Genomic DNA, 19,668 nt, shown 5'->3' on the forward strand with positions numbered 1-19,668 from the left:
CAAACTTACTGCCAGCATATGAAGGTTCCATTGTCAGCACTCCCTCGCTTATGGAGAAAGGCTAAATAGATTCGGGCTCTTCAGCTTAGAAAAGAGATAACAGAAGAGGGTATGATTGAGATTTATAAAATCAAGAACGGGGTGGAGCAAGTCAGTAGGAAACAGTTATTTATCCTTTCAATTAACATTAGGCCTAGGGGATACTCCATAAAAATAACAGCTGGCAGATTTAAAACAAATTATAGGAAGTAGTTTTTCAGAGGATCTGGTCAAGGCAATTAACATAGTGGAGTCTGAAGAGGCTTGGACAAGTTCCTGAAGGAAAAGTCCATAAACAGATATTAGCCAGGTAGACTTGGGAAAGCCAGCACTCATCCCTGAGAGTGAAATACAAAACAAAAAAAGATCAACTAATGGGGATTTACCAGGTACTTGTGACCCTGACTGGGCATTGTTGGAGACAAGATGCTGGGCTCAATGGACCTTAGTTTGACCCAGCATGGCACTTATGTTCTTTTGCTCTTACTTTCACTGTGCTATCTTAGACTGTGTTTGGCCAGCAGGATGGGCTCCATTGACTACCATGCTTGGCTTTCCTCTTTGGAGCTTTTGAATGCAAGTGGTTCACAGCCCTGTAGTGACCTCCACCACTTGTGTGAGTATCCTGGAGGTTGCTGCTGCTATTGATGTGTGAAGAGATATTACAGACAGGGCTGGCTTGTTTCTTCTTCCAGCTCATGTGGGCCCAGTGTCTCTGGGGCTATTTTTATTTGGGGTAGCAAGCTATTTTTGGACAGGACTTTTGCTACTCCATAGCAACACCCTGGTTCTGCCTTGTTCTCTCTCCTCTATGCTTTGCCTAGTGTCTCTCTCTCTCATCTCTTTTCTCCCCAATCAACCACCTTCTTCCCCCTCCCCAAGAATGTCTTCAAAATTTCCTCCTCTTTCCAGGACACACAGCATGCTGGTAGACACAGCATAAGAATTTAATAACTGTCATACTGGGTCAGAAAAAGGGAAGTGTGCATTTTCCGAGTAGGTAAAATTTTCAAATACCACTGCCAGTTCTGAGGCAGCTCATGATACTGTTAAATGTGGAAAGCCATTCACAGATGGAGAATACATGAAAGAATGTTTCCTTAAAATATCAGAGCACCTTTTTAGTGATTTTAAAATGAAAGAGTTCACAAAATAAGGGATATGCCATTATCTGCAAAGACAATAAAAACTGAATTGTAAAGATGGCTACAGACATTAACAGCCAGTAGGTTTGTGACATTAATTTAGTACCTGTGTTTTCCATTGTCTGCAGTGAATCTTGTGATGTGGATGACATCACAAAGTTTGCTCTCCTTGAGAGATATGTTAGCTTTCAGGGACTTCTAGAAGAATTGATTAACTATTGCCAACCAAAAGGACAAACCCAGTGCAATGTGGGGGAGATCTTGCATCTGCTGTCACCAAGTGCTTGCAACCAAAAGAAATTGACATCAACAAAATAATATCTTGTTGCTACAGATGGGACATCTAGCATAACAAGAGCACAAGGGTTTTGTTTCATTATTTAAAAAGGGTTTGGGGAATGATGTAATTTCTTTTCACCACATAATCCACCAAGAGGCTCTTCATGCACAATCTTTCAAGAGAAAATATCAGTAGTATGAGGTAGATTTTCAAAAGATATGATTGCAATAAAAGAGCACATGCGCACATAAAATGGCACAAACGCAAGTAGCATATATGCTAATTTAAAAATGATAACATAAGTGCATAAAATCAGGGACTGCAAATAGAAAATGCGCATATGAAAAAAAGAGGCAGGGCCAACACTTGTTATTTTAAAACTTGTCAAAATGACGCATGTAAGTCTTTTATTTGCATATATTTGCTCCTCCTCAATATCAGGTATCAGTGATTGTAAACATCTTAAAAGTGAAAAAATGACTTTGAGAGGGTCTGGGGGCAATGGGGGGTTTCAGGATGAAGAGCCAGGAGGATTTCAATGACCTGAGATGGACTGGGCAAACTGGTAGACTAATTGGTAAAATTGGTAAATTCATTGCCACACACGTTAAAAAAATCCCCTTACACCTGTAAATGCTGACTTACATGTGATAAATGCATGTAGATAACATGCATAAAATGTATTCACATTTACCTTAAAAATTCCAATACAACTACGCATGTATATCATTTATGCACACTTATCCAACTAAATTCCGATTTTTCTGGCTATATAGAATTTTACTGCTACTTAGATGGACAAATGAGAACTTATATGGATAAATACAAGTTGGGTTGTTGGGTTTTTTTTAGAGACTTATCCGGCTATCTTATATACCCAGATAAGTCCAAAAAGTGATACTTAAGATGGACAAATAGAGATTTTCAGACTTATCCAGCTAAGTGCCACTACTTAGCCACATAAATCGGAATTTATCTGGATAAATGCCAATAATTTTTCAGATAAGTCCAAACTTTCACTCATCATGGTTTTTATATACATGAGCACAAATGAGTATATATGTACTTGTATTTTATATAACCTGTGTATATCAAGTGTGCGCAGGTTATAAAATACAGTAGTAACTTTGTTGGCACCCATATACATATGTATATGGGCTCATGCGATCAGTTTTAAAAGTGATCCGCAATGGATTTAGCTGTGCAGATTATCAGGAAAATAAAATGCAAAAGGTCTTAATCATTGACAGTTCGGTAAGCTTCTTTAAGAAGTCAACAGCCAATATTCCAATATCCTTATGCATTAAAAGGCAAAATTGCTTTCCAGGGAAAATGTGCTAAAGCAGTTTGCATCCTGTCTTGAGGAAGTGAAGCTTGAATATACAGAGCTAACAGATCTTTACTGGTTACATAAATTCTATTTTATAGTGGATATAACTGCTCAACTAAATGTGCTAAATCAGAAGCTTCAGGGAAAGGGAAAAACAAATTTTGCTTTTGGAAGAAGTGCTTTCTTTTGAACAAATGCTGTCTTTATTTACAAGAGATTTAAAGACAAGCAGGTCCATTTCCTAACACTGAAACAATATAAAGAAGCAAATGTGTGTGATATTGACAACATTGCTTGTAGAAGCAGTACTCAAAATGCAATCTGCTTTTGCTGCACAATTTCAAGAGTTCAGAAATTAAAAAAGCAGTTTTTCTATTTCTGTTGAAATCCCTTGAAGCTGACACTTCTACACTGACTTTTTCAGCATTTTCTACAATTGATCGAGCACAATTTAGCTTGAACTAGAGAATTTACAGGCCAAGAAATGATGGAATTTGAAAATGAAAGATCTTGTCACTGAAGTAGAGAATCTAGAAAGGCAGAAATCTACTCTGGCACTATATTACAAAAGAACTGAAATTCACTGTCTTAAAAAAAATATGACCAAATTATATTTGACGTTTGGAATAGTCTGCCTGACAGCAAGAGTCAACTGAAAAAATATGCATTTGGATCCTCTCAATCTTTGATCAACATACTTTTGAGAGCAAGTGTTTTCTAACATGAATTTCATAAAAAACAAATTGATGAGCCAGCTAAAAGATGTGAGTCTTGAATCCTGCCTAAAAATGAAAATCATAACATATTCTCCAGACATTGAGCAGTTCTCTAAAGAAGTCAAACTACAGAAACACACTAAAAGATTGACCTGTTCTCGCCAGCCTAGCTTAAAAGGTAAGAGCAACCTTTGCAAAACTAAAGAATAAAAGATCCTGCAGCCTCCCTGCCTTCTCTCCCACTGAAGGGAAGACAACAGTAGCTGAAGGGCTACTGTTTTACAGTCTTGATAAAAATGCATGGTATTACTTTTTCCCACAATTTTGCACTATGGGGTAGATTTTTAAAATCTGCGCGATCGCGTACTTTTGTTTGCGCAGCAGGCGCAAACAAAAGTACGCTGGATTTTATAAGATACGCGCGTAGCCGCGTGTATCTTCTAAAATCCTGGATCGGCGCACGCAAGGCTGCCGATTGTGGGCAGCCGGCGCGCGCCGAGCCGCGCAGCCTGTCTCCGTTCCCTCCGAGGCCGCTCAGATTTCGGAGCGGCCTCGGAGGGAACTTTCTTTCGCCCTCCCCTCACCTTCCCCTCCCTAACCTACCCCCCCCGGCCCTATCTAAACCCCCCCCCCTTACCTTTATCCACGGATTTACTCCTCCTGGAGGGAGACGTAAATCCATGCGCGCCAGCGGCCTGCTGGCGCGCCGAGACCCGACCCAGGGGCGGTTCCGGAGGGCGTGGCAACGCCCCGGGCCGGCGCCACGCCCCCGTTCCCACCCCCGAAACGCCTCGCCCCGCCACCAAAACGCCGCGATCGGCCCCGCCCCCAACACGCCCCTTTTCAGAAACCCCGGGACTTACGCGAGTCCCGGGGTTTCTGGGACAGTATTCATGATGTTACTCTCTCTCAATCCCCTCTCCCCACCCCAGCGGTCACTCTCACTCTTCTCTATTAGGGATTAAAAGAAAGAGTGACTGCTGGGAGTGGGAGGGATTGACAAAGAGAAAGAGACCTCTGTTTCTCTCTCTCAATCCTCCCATCCCAAGCAGTCACTCTCTTTCTCTTTCATTCCCCAAATGGGGGTAACAATCTACCTTATAAATGGGCTCTGACCAACAGCCCGCAAATGCGCAGAAGAGAGCAGCTCTATCGCACATGCGCGGGCAAGCACGTCGGTCAGAGCGCTGGGAGGAGCAGGAGCGGCGGCGGCGGCGAGCAGTAGTGGCGCGAGGGAGGGAGGGAGGGACACCCTCCCCCCCGTCTGCCGGTTGTGGATGAGCTGAAAGGGGAGGGGATTGAGAGAGGGGGAGTGACTGAGGGGAGGGGGGGAGATGAGAGGGAGAGTGAGGGGGAGGGAGTGGGAAGGAAATGGACCGAAAACATTTTTTTAAATGTAGCCCGTTGTTAGGGCTTAACGACTAGTAGTAACATAAAGGCAGAATTTTAGAATCTTGTATGGGCACACATGTGCGCGTGTTTGCCATCGTGCGCACATGGACACGCTGATTTTATAATATGCGCACATATTTGCGCGCATGTTACAAAATCTGCTTCCCGCATGCACGATTTTATATCGATGTGCACGTGTACATGCGAATGCCATCTTGCGCGCATAAGTGGGGTGATTTTAGTAGATGCGGGTGGCGACACATTAGGGCCTATTTCCCTGTTCCCTCCCAGTTCGCCCCTGTAAAGGAACAGACTTCCTAAACCCCTTACCTAATCTGCCTCCCTTTTAACCTACTAGCACCCGACCCCTAAAACCCTGCTGAGTATCCTAGATGTTTTTGTTTTACTACTTAACCGCAGCCCACAGCAGCAGCGACCTACGTGGTCATTGGATCCCGGCGCATGCTGTGTACGACTCTGACTTAATGGTGCTGGCCTGGCCTGCTCATGCCTCGCCCCTTTTTGCAAAATCCTTTCCAATGCACATCCCAGTCACACGCATATCTCCTGGATTTGCCACATGTAGGGCTTTTAAAATTCGCCCTATAGCATACTGAGCACTTTAGAACAAGAGTGCACTCTATTACATGCTATCCTCCTTGTCAGGAACTCCCTTACAACCTAATAGCTCTGTACATAGTTGGGGGGGGGGGGGGGGTAACAACTCAACCAGCATCTCCTCACATCTTTACAAGTGGTAAAGACCTCCTTTATGCACCTACACCAGATTCATCAACTGCATAATTACTTTGAGAAATGGGACCTATCTTCTTCATACATTCACTGATTGCCAGCAGCATTGACTATTCCAACTCTTTGTATTGCGCAATACCATGGAATAATCTCAAATGTCTTCAACTTTTGCAGAGTATGGCAGCTAGACTTCTGATAGGTGCCAAATCCACCAACTATTTAATACCAATTTTTTGTCAGTTACACTGGCTCCCAGTTGAGAGCAGAATAAAATGTAAAACGCTTGCTTTGTCTTCACATGTATAAACCAACCATCCCTAAATATATTTCCCAACTTCTGCTCTCTTACACCCCCACAAGGGAACAATCCTCCCAACAGGCCCTTCTACCCTCCCCTCTACTGGCTTCAGCTAGACTAACATGCATGAGACTTTGCACATTCAGCTACTCTCCTCATAAAATATGGAACAAGTTACCTCTGGCAATGCAAGGGTAAACTTGCTACTTCACCTTCCAGGAAAAAAGTCAAAGCTTGGCTGTTTTACCAAGCTTTCTCCTAGACTGAACAGAAATTTATCCTAGTCTACTGGAAGCCTTCCAGAACGTGAATCCCACAAGGTTCACCCTCTTTCGGCTACCTCTATCCATATAATTCTTAATATTTGTCACACTGTTATCACACCATATCTATGGCATTTCTTGCCCATTAAAAGGAAAAGAATCCTTCAGAGTTGTGGGAAGATGAAACACAAACAGCAGTGCTCCAAAAGACCCACTTGTCATATTCAGAACATCAAAAACTCAGGCCCATCCAGGAAGGTCAATTATTTTCAATTTCATATACCTCCAGAAGTAGAAGAGTATGTATTCTAATACACAAGGCTCTGCCACTACCAATAAGCATGTGTGATTAAAGACCCTAAAGATCGTTGGATAATTCTGATATGTGAGTTATATTCAGTAAAAGTAAGCCTCCTTTTTATCGGAGCTGAAGAAATGGCTTTTAGACATTCCCGATATTCCTATTACGGGTGGGGACTAGATTACTTGCTAAACCCAGAATTAGATAGATCCAGAATTTTTCCAAAGATGACAATCTGTTTAAACCAATATTCACACTAATTTTAGTCTGATTAAAAAGCTGCTCCAAAACTGCATATGCAGCATTTCAAAGCCTCAAACCACTGCTGAAAACCAGTGTGGGCCAAAGCGAACTTTGTATTTCAAGTCCCACCCTCCACCAGGGAAAGTTCTCACCCTCCAGTGCCGCCCATGCCATGTTTCAAGACCCATCTCCTCAACCTCAAAGCAGCCAAAGTGCCAGTTGTCTGGTGCTGGGAAGGCATTTCAAGCAGACCCAGTCCACCAGAAGCACTTTCTGGCAGGCACTCTGGCCCTGTATAAAAGCAGAAGTGCAGTGCTGCAGAGCGAGTGAGCTGAGGGAGAAGAAGAAGCCTGGAAGCACCACCGGTAAGGATGAATGCTATTGCAGTGTGTGTGGTGGGGGACACATGTGGGTGGGAGGAGAAAGAGAGGGGCATGTTAGGCAGGGGATGGGGGTAGAAAAGGGGATGCTGCTGAGTGGGTGGGTGGGAGAATCTGATAATGGCATCTGTTCACCAAAATAAACTCCGATATTTTCCTGAAAAAATAATGAGCCATTTTTTTCCCCACTGATTTTCTTTTGTTTTTGTTTTTATCATTACAAACCCTGATAAATTCCCAGGAAAAATAAAGAACAATAAAAACCAAAAATTGAAGGTTCCTAGGCATATGATAGTAGCAAAGAGTTGGAAGATTTAATTTTGCATTATCAGCTTCAAAGTATCTGAAGAATAAGTACCGGTAACCCCTCTGTAGACTACAAATGTTATTCTCCCAGATTTAGTTCTTTTAGCAGACCTGACTACTTTTTATTCTCCACATCACTGACTCCTAAGTTCAGTGAATTAGGATCCTTCATTGTATTTTCTCCGATCACCACCCAATTTTACTTCGCATTAGCCTACTCAGAGTAATTCTTGTCCTCGAATGCTGCAAATGGGTCTGGTTTTCATAATATCTACAACGAACATGCATGAGATTTACATACAGTGAGGTCAGTGTGTGTGAATACAGTATATCTAATACATATTCTTTTCAGATATCCTGAAAACCAGACCTGTTTGTGATACTTGAGGACTGGAGCTGCCTAACCCTGGACTAATTCTTCAATCTCCTCCAGGATACTCTTGGAAATTAAATTAGATGTATCTTTACTGGGCAATAACGAGTTTCAAAAATTAGAATATAGCATAAGAACATAAGAAATGCCATACTGGGTCAGACCAAGGGTCCATCAAGCCCAGTATCCTGTGGTGGGTCGCTTGGCAATAGTGATCATAATATGATCAAATTTGAATTAATGACTGGAAGGGGGACAATAAGCAAATCCACGGCTCTCGTGCTAAACTTTCAAAAGGGAAACTTTGATAAAATGAGAAAAATAGTTAGAAAAGAACTGAAAGGAGCAGCTACAAAGGTAAAAAGTGTGCAAGAGGCGTGGACATTGTTAAAAAATACCATCCTAGAAGCACAGTCCAGATGTATTCCACACATTAAGAAAGGTGGAAAGAAGGCAAAACGATAACCAGCATGGTTAAAAGGGGAGGTGAAAGAAGCTATTTTAGCCAAAAGATCTTCATTCAAAAATTGGAAAAAGGATCCAACAGAAGAAAATAGGATAATGCATAAGCGTTGGCAAGTTAGATGTAAGACATTGATAAGACAGGCTAAGAGAGAATTTGAAAAGAAGTTGGCCATAGAGGTAAAAACTCACAGTAAAAACTAACTTAAATATATCCAAAGCAGAAAGCCTGTGAGGGAGTAGGTTGGACCGTTAGATGATCGAGGGATTAAAGGGGCAATTAGAGAAGATAAGGCCATCGCGGAAAGATTAAATGATTTTTTTTTGCTTCGGTGTTTACTGAAGAGGATGTTGGGGAGATGCCCGTATTGGAGAAGGTTTTCATGGGTAATGATTCAGATGGACTGAACCAAATCACGGTGAACCTAGAAGACGTGGTAGGCCTGATTGACAAACTGAAAAGTAGTAAATCACCTGGACCAGATGGTATACACCCCAGGGTTCTGAAGGAACTCAAAAATGAAATTTCAGACCTATTGGTAAAAATTTGTAACCTATCATTAAAATTATCCATTGTCCCTGAAGACTGGAGGGTGGCTAATGTAACCCCAATATTTAAAAAGGGCTCCAGGGGTGATCCAGGAAAATGCACTTTACTTGTGTAAGTGAGCTTTTGAAATCGCTACAATATATACCGTTGAAATGCAATAGGTTTTACCCACGATAGGGGCACTTAATGCAGGTAAATGGCTTTTGAAATCTGCATTATGTATGTTACATTTACATGTATAACTCCTTTGAAAATTCATCTGTCAAATATCTTCTGAAAATCCAAATACACTAGGTCCTAAATAAGAAACTCCGCAGGAAATTGGGAGGTCATGGGATAGGAGGTAGTGTCCTACTGTGGATTGGAAACTGGATAAAAGATAGGAAATAAAGAGTACGGCTAAATGGTCAGTTTTCCAAATGGAGACAGGTTGTTAAAATGGAGTGTTCCAGGGGCTTTGTACTGGGACCTCTGCTATTTAGTTTATTCATAAATTATCTGAAGAAAGGAAGAGGGAATGGGGTGACCAGATTTGCAGATAACACAAAATTGCTTTGAGTCATTAAAACAGTAATGGATTGTGAGGAGCTGCAGAAGGACCTTGTGAAACTAGAAGTCTAAATATCTAAATGGCAGATGGAATTTCAAGTGGACAAGTGAGAAGTAATGCCTGTATGGAAACATAATGCCAGTTACAGGTTGCTGGATTCTGTATTAGGAGTCACCATCCAGGGAAAGGCGCTTGGAGTCCTTGTGGATAATACCTTGAAATCTCCAGCACAGTGTTTAGTAATGAGTAGAAAGGCAAATAGAATGCTAGGAATTATTTGGAAAGGAATTGAGAATAAAAGTGAGACTATGATAATGCGTCGAACAGATCCATGATGCAACCATACCTTGAGTGCAGTTCTAGTCATCTCATCTCAAAAAAAAGACATAGTGGCCATAGAGAAGGAACAGAGAAGGCTGACAAAAATGATAAAGGGAATGGAAAAGCTCCCATAAGGAGAAAGGCTAAACAGATCAGGGCTCTTTAACTTGGAGAATAGATGACAGATTTATTAAATCATGAGTGGGGTGGAATGGGTAAATAGGGAATGATTATTTATCCTTTCAAACACCACAAGGACTAGGGGACATGCCATGAAACTAGCAACTGCCAGATTTAAAACAAATTGTAAAAAATATTTTTTCACCCAGTACACAATCAAGGTATGGAATCTTTTGCTGGAGAACATGGTGAAGGCAACTAATATAGTGGGGTTCAAAAGAGAACTGGATAGGTTCCTGAAGGAAAAGAACATAAAGCTATTATTATTGGCCAGGTACACTTGGGAAAGCCAGCGCTTCTCTGGGAGTGAGATACAAGAAACAGATCAACTACAGGGGATCTGATGTGTACTTCTGACCCAGACTTAGCCACAGTTAGAGACAGGATGCTAGGCTTGATAGCCATTGGGTCAGTCCCACCTTGGCACTTATGTGCTTTTGTTTTTAACTTCTAGAAGTCCACATATAAGGAGATAATTTTCAAAAGGTTTTACATACGTAAATGAGCTTTTGAAAATTGCTACTTTTACTTGCATACTTCCTTTGAAAATTCATGCCATAGGATTGAATTGTCAAAAGGTTTTATGCAAGTAAATGGGCTTTCGAAATTTGTTACAATATCTACTACTTTTATGCATGTAAATCTTTTTGAAAATTACCTCCTATGCTTTTAGAAATCTTAAATGAGTATAGTCAGGTATCAGACTATAAGGTTAATTTTACCAAATCTGAGATTATACCAATTGAACATGAGACACCTGTTCAGAGATGTCTCTCACAATTTAAACTAACTCGTGATGACTTCAAATATCTAGGTATTATTATAATAAAAAGACCGGAGACTTGTTTAGTAAAAACTATAATTCAATTAAAGCACAAATTTAAAAGTATCTAAGTAAATAAATGTAGAGATTTATGCTCATCATGGTCAGGCAGAATGTGTTAAAAATGAGTGTACCTTTTAGGTTTATTTACCTGATCCAGCATTTGCCATGCTCGTTATCCTCAACAATTTTCAAGGAATTGAACTGTACTCTCTAGTTTTATTCGGCAGAACAGGCACCTTTGTATGAATCTCTCATCCCTTTTGCTGCCCAAAAATAAGGGTGGAATGTGCTTTCTTAATTTGCAATTTTATGACTGGGCAGTTGGTTGGCCTTGGTTGAAGTCATGGAATGAAAGCAGGACTGTTATTCCTTGGAAGTCAGCAGAAACAAATTTTGTGAATGTTCCTACTAGTGACCCTGCCTCACCTTTATTTAAATAAGCTTGCAGAACTAGTCCTCTTATTTTGCACACATTAACTATATATCAGAAAGTATACAGGCGTTTTGAAGTTAAATATGCTAGAATTCCACCTATATATCTGGTTTATCCCAAGAGGTTATAGATGCCAGTGGATTGGCCACTGTTGGAAACAAGATGCTGGGCTTGATGGACCCTTGGTCTGACCCAGTATGGCATGTTCTTATGTTCTACATGTCTGAAATGCTAGGGTGACCTAGGATTGAGATATGTATGTTATAGTGTGGTTAGGTAATAATAAAAATTCATTTGAATACTTGGTTAAAGAACATGGCATTCCAGCAGATACATATATTTATTATTTGGAGCTTTCTGTTCTCATTAAAAACAGGAATAAGGGATGAATACCTAAGAACCTGAATATAACTAAATATGTGCTCCTTTATCATAAAAAATCCACTAGGATTATTGCTGTGCTAAATAAAATGATAGAATGCTTTGGCAACCTAGACATAACGCACTCTTTAATAACTAAATGGAATGAAGAGTTTTCAATTCAATTGGAAGAAACAGATTGGGACCAGTTGTGGACCAATGCCCATAAAACATTAATATGTAGGAGGCAATTTGATATAATGTTTCATCTCTTCCATTGTACGTACAGATACCCAACTTATATCCATAAGTTTCATCAAAGCTCAAATCCTTTATGCTAGTGAAGGTGCAGACACAAAGGCACAAATATTCACACGCAGTGGACATTTCTATTTGTGTCCTTCTGAATAGAAGTTTCATACTATTAGAAAGAGAGTAGGATACATTGTAGATATATCTCCTAAATTTGGTCTTTTGAGATCACTGAATGCTTTAAATGTTCCAGAACCTCAAAAAAAAAAATGAATTTCTCATTTGCTTTTAGCTGCCAGATTCACTATAGCTGAACATTGAGAAACAGTTCTAACAATAAAAATGTGAAAGGCACAAATGTTTTTGGTAGCTGGTACTAAAAAATTATCATATTCATTGAAAGGAGAGCAAAGAAAATATGATCAAGTTTGGAGATATTTTGGGGAGCACTATTCAACAGAGCTGTAGGATATGCCATGGATTTTATTTTAATTTCACCTTTATTTCTATTTTCATGCTTGCAGATATTTTTTTTTTTTTTAAATATGTTTTATTGGCACTGTCTGTAAAAACAATTCAATGACAATAATCAGTGTGATAACTGTAAAGCACATTACAAGAAACTTTAAACATAATACCGAAGTACCTCATTTTTTAAATTTTCCCCCACCCCCCACTTTCCCCCCCCCCTCCCCATTCCCCTACTATTCCCTTCCCCCCCCCCCCCTCCCCTGTTGCAGAATAACTCTAGAGTTACAGTGTAGGTCGACACTACCATTCCCCCTACGCCACTCAGCCTGTCTTCCATATCATATTCCACTTAGTTCTACTCGATACTACCCTTAGCCCTTCCCTAACTGAGGTATCCATACACATTCTTTAAGGGATGCTTGCAGATATTTTGTTGATATGGGGCTCTTTTACGTTATAGATTATAAATAGTGTTAAACTTGCAGTTTCGCACATTTGTATGGATGCATTTGTCATGTTATGTAGTATCTGCATCCAGGGAGTATAACTTTCAAACAACTCCGCATGGCCCTATATACACACGTATATGGATGCACAGAGATCTACTATAGTATTTTATAATCTGTACATGTAGATTATAAAATACACATATATTTGTCCATCATACGCATGTATGTTTCAGCACACGCGAACATTCACAATGCAATGAAAGCACATACTTTCACTCTCTATTCTATAAACATAAACACGTATATTTTATGTGTGAAAAAAAAATAACTTGTTCGTGTAAAACCTTTATTTGTACATGGAGGTAGGGATATTTTAAAATAGGCACGTGTACTTGAAATCGCCAGTATACCAACACTTCCAGTTACCCATTCCAGTTCACCAAGACATTCCTAGTACTTCACTCAAATTTCCCAGCTAAAAATAGCAGTCAAGTCTAATATCAATTGTGCTAGTTAAAACTGCACAATAAATTGACTAATGAATTCACATAAATCAACTATGAAATAGCAATTTGCACATGTATCTCTTTGCTCCGCCCTGGAGTGCCCCTTTTTGTGCAGGTAAATGTATGCACGAAACTAAAAATTACAAACAATGTGGTAGATTTTAAAAGGAGGGCACGCGTGTCCATGTGCACACGATTCCCAGCGCACACACATGAATACGCGGATTATATAAATTCGATATCCACGCACAAACTCGCCGAATTTTAACATCCGCATGTGCAGTCGGCCCGCGATTTGAGCACGCAGGGGGGATATTTTTTACTTTATGTGCAGCAATGCAATTTCATTTTTCACGGTTCCCTTCCAGTCTGGTCCAATTAAGGAGCAGACTGGGAGGGAACTTCCCTAACGCTAACCCTATCCTTTCTACCCCTCTCCTCCTCAACCCCTACCTATCCTATTTTTTTTGGTTTGTTAACTTACCTGCTCCTTTGGAGCAGAAGTAAGTAATGCGCACCGGCCGGCTGCAGGCGTATGCTTCCTGGGGACAGGGCCTAAAGGCACTGTCTTGGCCCGCCCCCCGCCTTACCCCTTTCTAGAGGCCCGGCACTTCGGCGCGTACCGGGGGTTACACGCGTGGCCGGGCCCCTTCAAAAATGCACACAGTGCATGCAAGGCACAGTCACGCGTTTAAAATTGGCCATCAAATTTATAAAATAGCATATGCGCAAGTACGCATATAACCCATTTGAAAATTTACTCATTATTGTTATGAAAATTATCAGATATCATTGACTGGATTATAAATAAAGAATTAGAAAAAATATATATTTATATTTATCTGTCACACCGCTGATGTTTAATTTTCTACTTAATTATATATACGTAATTTATTCCAATACACCCACTTCCTCAGCTCTACCCAAATCTACCAACTTTTTGTATATATTTACTATAAATCTACCCCATACTATTACCATATCTGTATGTATCTATTACTATTACTTATATATTCAATGCCTTGTTACTTTTTGTAATACCATGAGCCTACTTTTAGGAAAAGGTAGAATATTGGAGAAATTACTTACCTGATAATTTCACTTTCCTTCATGTGGACAGATGGTCTCAGGACCAGTGGGTTATGCTCCCATGCCAGCGGATAGAGACGGAGCAAGCTGACGTCACAATATATATATACTGCTGCAGTGACCCCAGCCTGCCAGTATTCTCTTCAAAAGCAACTGTGGACAGACTAACAAAAAACATGATTAAAAACAGGCAACCATTACCGTACTCAACTAACAAGAAACACTGAACTCATGTAAGAAACTAGGTTCCCCAATCTAGGGACTGGATGAACACTTACCAGTAATCCCTTGGGACCCAGAGCCCCACAGGAGGAGTACTGACACACTCAAGGAGCAGTCAAGGATGGGAAGCTGAGTCCATCTATCTACACTAATGAAAACAAAATTATCAGGTAAGTAATTTCTCCATTTCCTAGCATGTAGACAGAAGGACTCAGGACCAGTGGGATGTACCAAAGCTACTTACTAACAGGGCGGGAGGCTGCCTGTGGACCAGTTAACACCCCACATGCAAATGCCTCATTATCCTGGATAAAGTGTGTAAGGAGGACCATGTCACAGCTCAGCAGATATTGACGAGAGACAACAATCGAAACTCTGCCCAAGATACTGCCTGAGCCCTAGTTGAATGAGCTTGAACCTGAGTAGGCAATGGCTTCTCAGCATCCACATATGTGGCCATGACCACTTCCTTAATCCAACGAGCTCTTGTAGACCGCAAAACTGAAGTGCCCTGCTTATTTCCGCCATGGAGGACAAACAGACAACCTCTCTTCTGGAAAAGTTCAGAAACCTCCAGGTAGCACACAACATCTAAGGGGTGTAGAAGGCAATACTCTTCCGCATCCCTGACTTTATCCAGGGATGGCAAGGAGATGAACTGATTCAAATAAAAGTCCAACACCACTTTGGGCAAGAAGGATGAAACAGAATGCAGTTGTAACACCTCTGGAGTCAACTGAAGGAACGGCTCCTGGCAAGACAAGGCCTGCAGCTCAGAAATTCGATGCACAGAACATATAGCCACCAGGAACACTATCTTCAAGGTTAACAACCGCAAGGAAAGGCCATGCAGCAGTTGGAACATAGGGCCCGCCAAAAAAGCCAACACCAAGTTAAGACTCCACAAGGGAACCGGTAACCTCAAGGAAGGCCTAAGATGCTTCACCCCCTTCAAAAAATGAACCACATCAGGATGAGATGACAAGGAAGCACTATTCACCAGGCCTCTGAAACAGGCAAGAGCTGCAAGCTGCACCTTCAAGGAATTAAAGGTCAATCCTTTATTCAACCCATCCTGCAAAAATTCCAGAATGAGTGAGATCTTAACTGAACGATGAAGAATACCATGCTCCTCACACCAGGCCTCAAAAACTCTTCAAACCCACACATAAGCTAAGGAAGTGGAGAACTTGCGAGCATGGAGTAAGGTGGAAATCACCATGGAGGAATAACCACGCTTCAACAGGTAAGCCTTCTCAAGGGCCATACCATAAGACAGAACAGAGTTGGATCCTCTTGAAGAGCTGGACCCTGCTGTAACAGATTCATACTTAGCGGAAGACTAAGGGGGGTCTCCACCAGGAGTCTCCGCAAATCTGCATACCACGGATGCCTGGGCCAGTCCAGCACCACAAGGAGTACTAGCCCCTGTGGCCTTCGATTTTGCGAATCATCCTGCCCAGCAAGGACCTCAAAGGAAAGGCATAAAGCAATCTGTCTTCCAGCCAGACCCGTACAAAAGCATCTATGCCCAGGGACCTCGGATCTCTCCTGCTACTGTAGAATCAAGGAACTTTCACATTGCGAGAAGTTGCCAGCAGGTCCTCGGATGGAAGCCCCAGCGATCCACAATCAGCTGAAATGACTCATCTGACAACATCCATTGTCCTGGGTCCAGACTCTCCCGGCTGAGAAAGTCTGCTCTTACGTTGTCTTTTCCTGCAATGTGAGAGACTGAGATCTGTAAATGTCCTTCCACCCACTCCATAAGCTAGTCTATTTCCAGCGACACCTGCTGGCTCTTGGTTCCTCCCTGACAGTTGATGAAGGCCACCATCATCATGTTGTCCAAAATCATGTAGACCACTTGAACCTGCAGCCTGTGGCTGAACTGCAAGCATGCCAACTGGACTGCCTGGGCTTCCAGGTGATTGATGTTCCAGCAAGTGGAGCCAAACCAAATAGTCCAGAGACTGCAGGTTCCAACAAGACAGCAGACAGCGCTGAAGAGGACACATATGCGCCCTTGCCCATGGCACCACTTCCAGGGTTGACACCATCAAACCAAGCACATATAGATAGGTCCACACCGTTGGATGTATAGCATTCACCAACTGACGCACCTGAAACATCAATTTCTGAATCCGAATTTGCAGCAGGAAAACTCTATCCTGCCCCATGTCGAACCAAACCCCCAGATACTCCAATGACTAGCACCCCCCCCCCCCCAACTGAGATCCTGCAACAAGGAGATCACCTTGTGTATCACCAGGTGGCTCTCTTCCTGAGACTTGGCTCGAATCAGCCAGTCGGGTGCACCAGGATCCGTCTCTTCTCAAGGCTGCCTCCACTAACACCATAACCTTGGAAAATGTTCTGGGAGCGGTGGTTAGTCCAAAGGGCAGCACCCGAAACTGATAATGGTGCCCAACACCGCAAAACGAAGAAAATGTTGGTGTTCCAAATGAATGGGAATATGAAAGTAGGCCTCGGACAGATCCAGGGAGATCAGAAATTCCCCTGACTGCACTGCCAAAACCACAGAACATAAGATTTCCATGTGAAAATGAGTCACCTTCAAATAATGGTTGACCCTTTTGAGATCCAGGATGGGATGAAAGGAACCCTCACATAAATCAGGGCTCTACTCTACTGATCTTTACTAGAACCACATGCAGATATCACACTGATACATATAAAAAAAAGAATAGCTAAAGAATAGAGTCAAGAGAAGGAAAATTGTGGACACGGAGTATGACATAAGAACATATATAGAAAGATGCATATCTATTATTCTTAAAACAGGAATTAAAATAATATTACATTATGAGGATTTAACAATAAGAGCAAAAGTCTACAACAATCAAAAAAATTGGTTAGTTTGTATGTTAACCAATCAAAGTAATTATTGCTGCTTTAAGGTAGTTAACACACAAAATAGTTGTATATCTTTGTTTTAGATTGCATGCCAAGGGTAAGAGTTTTTCATGCGGCAGTATACGGATGTTATTTTCTGATATCCATCAAATCATGCTTATATGATGCAATCAGCACATTTTACCACTGTAAATAACAAAATGTTTTATTCCACAATCTTGGTAATCATTCAAGTACAAGCTGCACATAACCATTTTGTATCCTCTTGTTTGAACTTAGGCAATAGATAATTGTACAAATAAATGGGAAAATATGCTGTTCATATATACTGACCTATATGTTGTTTTTCATGAATATTACAATCCTACTCTTTAGTCACCTTTATGCACACAATATATTGCAACATCAAAAAGCAACAGTTTTCTGTTTCAGTCTCCAACTTTCCTTATATTCCTAATCATAATACCCAGTTCACAGCATAACAGCCCAAAATGACTCCCTTTCAGCTCACTGATGAAGACACAGTCATTCTGAATGAACATGTAAGCACAAACGCATACATTGATGGTATTTATATATCCTTAGTAGTGTTTTTCTCATTTTGATTCCATGAATAAACATAGCATATGCTCTTGGGGAATGTCCAGAACTTAAACTGGATACTTTATTACATTTTTAATTGAACAACTGGAAGCTTTTCATTTGATGGACTTATTTCCATGTGAAAAGTATTATTTTACATTTTAGTATCTTAATATATTTTCTGTTAGAAAGGGTGGTGGGCGCATGGAACAGCCTCCCAGTGGAGGTGACAGAAACAAGGATAGTATCAAAATTCAAGAAAGCATGGGAGACGCACAGAGGATCGCTTAGGGAAAGGAAGGGATTGTAAAGCTAAGCAGCAGGTGTGGCTAGGGAGAATGGACGGGCCATATGGTCTTTATCTACCGTCATGTTCTATGTTTCTATATGTTTCTATGAAAAAGAGCTATACGTCAAAAACCGTCACAAGAAAGCAGTATTAAAAATTGCAGAGAAGGATTAAAATAAACAGTTTCTTTAAAAGCCACTATTCGGAAACCTAGCCTGGGCATAATTACATGTACGTAGAAAAATGTGCTTCACCTGCACTGCCCAAGCCTGTAAGATGCACTCTCAAATTTCACCACGACCAAATATTGCTGTACTGCTGTGACAAAAATAACCCTTCATGTGGCTAGCAAAGATCTCGCCGAGAATAATGAACCGATTTCTTTTCCACGAGTAATTTATTCCCCAATGGCAGTCCTGTTTTACAGGAATGGAAAAGGCCAGGATTGTCTGTGACAGGGGAAACCAACCGCTATGCAATAGGAGCAGTCCTGAAACACGCATCTCTTCAACTCCAACTGCCTAATACAATTGGGTTGATAATGATGCAAGAGAAGGGCACATTTGCCCAGAAGTACAAAAGCCTTCTTTTTCTGGTTCTTGTTTTTGTTGTCAGGACTGCCGATCCCCCACCGTTCCTGTCACATATTCCCAAAGTCATTGCCAACTGATCAGGTTTGTTTGGTTTTTTTTTTTTTTCTCACACAGAAATACACAGATTCTGTTTTACTGACAAGGAAGGAAAATAAGTGCGATCTCTGCGGAGTAAGGAGGTGAGCGGGAGGCAGCGCAGGAGCAGAGTTTGATTTCCGGCCATGCGAAGCTCCCGGAATGCGGGAGCCTTAAACTCTGGACCGGGACAGGAGCCCCCCTGAGGCCGGGTTGGGTAGTAGGCCAGCTGCCCCCATTTCATACCTGCTGCCGCCGCCGCTGGCGAGGCTCGCCGCGGAGAGCTGTCCGCCGCTCGGTGCTGAAGGCGTCTTGATTGCCGCTCCGGGCTGCGGAGTGACTGGGCCGGCGCTGTCAGGTGGCTGCCCACCTCCTCCTCCTTCCAGGCTCGCTTCATTACCCATGGCGACGCCGCTACTCGGCGGACACGTTAGTGGCCAGAGACCTGGCAGAGCTAGAAAGAGAAGCCGTTTCCCCCCCCCCTCACACGTTCAGCGAGCCACCGCTTCCGCCATCACCCAGCCTTCAGCATCTCCCTCCCCCTACTGCCGCCGAGGCTGAGCGCCAGGAACCGACTCCGAGCGCGCCTGCGCGCGCGCATCCCTCTTCCACTCTTTTTCGTCTACGCCTATGACAACAACCAGCTGTCACTCAAAGAAAGAGGCGGGAATACTACGGGAGTTTAGCCAGGTGGTTCCGCACTGGCCACTTAACGTAAAGGATGGACGCGGGGCTGGAGAAACCACTAGCAAGCACATGGCA

The 19,668-nt window shown here is 41.9% G+C and overlaps 1 protein-coding gene across 1 annotated transcript in view; it reads right to left on the reverse strand.

Moving 5' to 3' along the window:
• Positions 1–19,441, reverse strand: part of BSN (bassoon presynaptic cytomatrix protein) — a 618,895-nt gene extending 599,454 nt beyond the window's left edge. The window contains exon 1 of the mRNA XM_029599675.1: positions 19,153–19,441. Within this exon, the coding sequence (XP_029455535.1) occupies positions 19,153–19,310 (158 nt within the window). The 5' untranslated portion in view covers positions 19,311–19,441. The remainder of the gene's footprint in view (positions 1–19,152) is intronic.
• Positions 19,442–19,668: the final 227 nt, after the last annotated feature.

Source organism: Rhinatrema bivittatum, chromosome 4, assembly GCF_901001135.1.
Source record: "Rhinatrema bivittatum chromosome 4, aRhiBiv1.1, whole genome shotgun sequence".
Taxonomy (NCBI): domain Eukaryota; kingdom Metazoa; phylum Chordata; class Amphibia; order Gymnophiona; family Rhinatrematidae; genus Rhinatrema; species Rhinatrema bivittatum.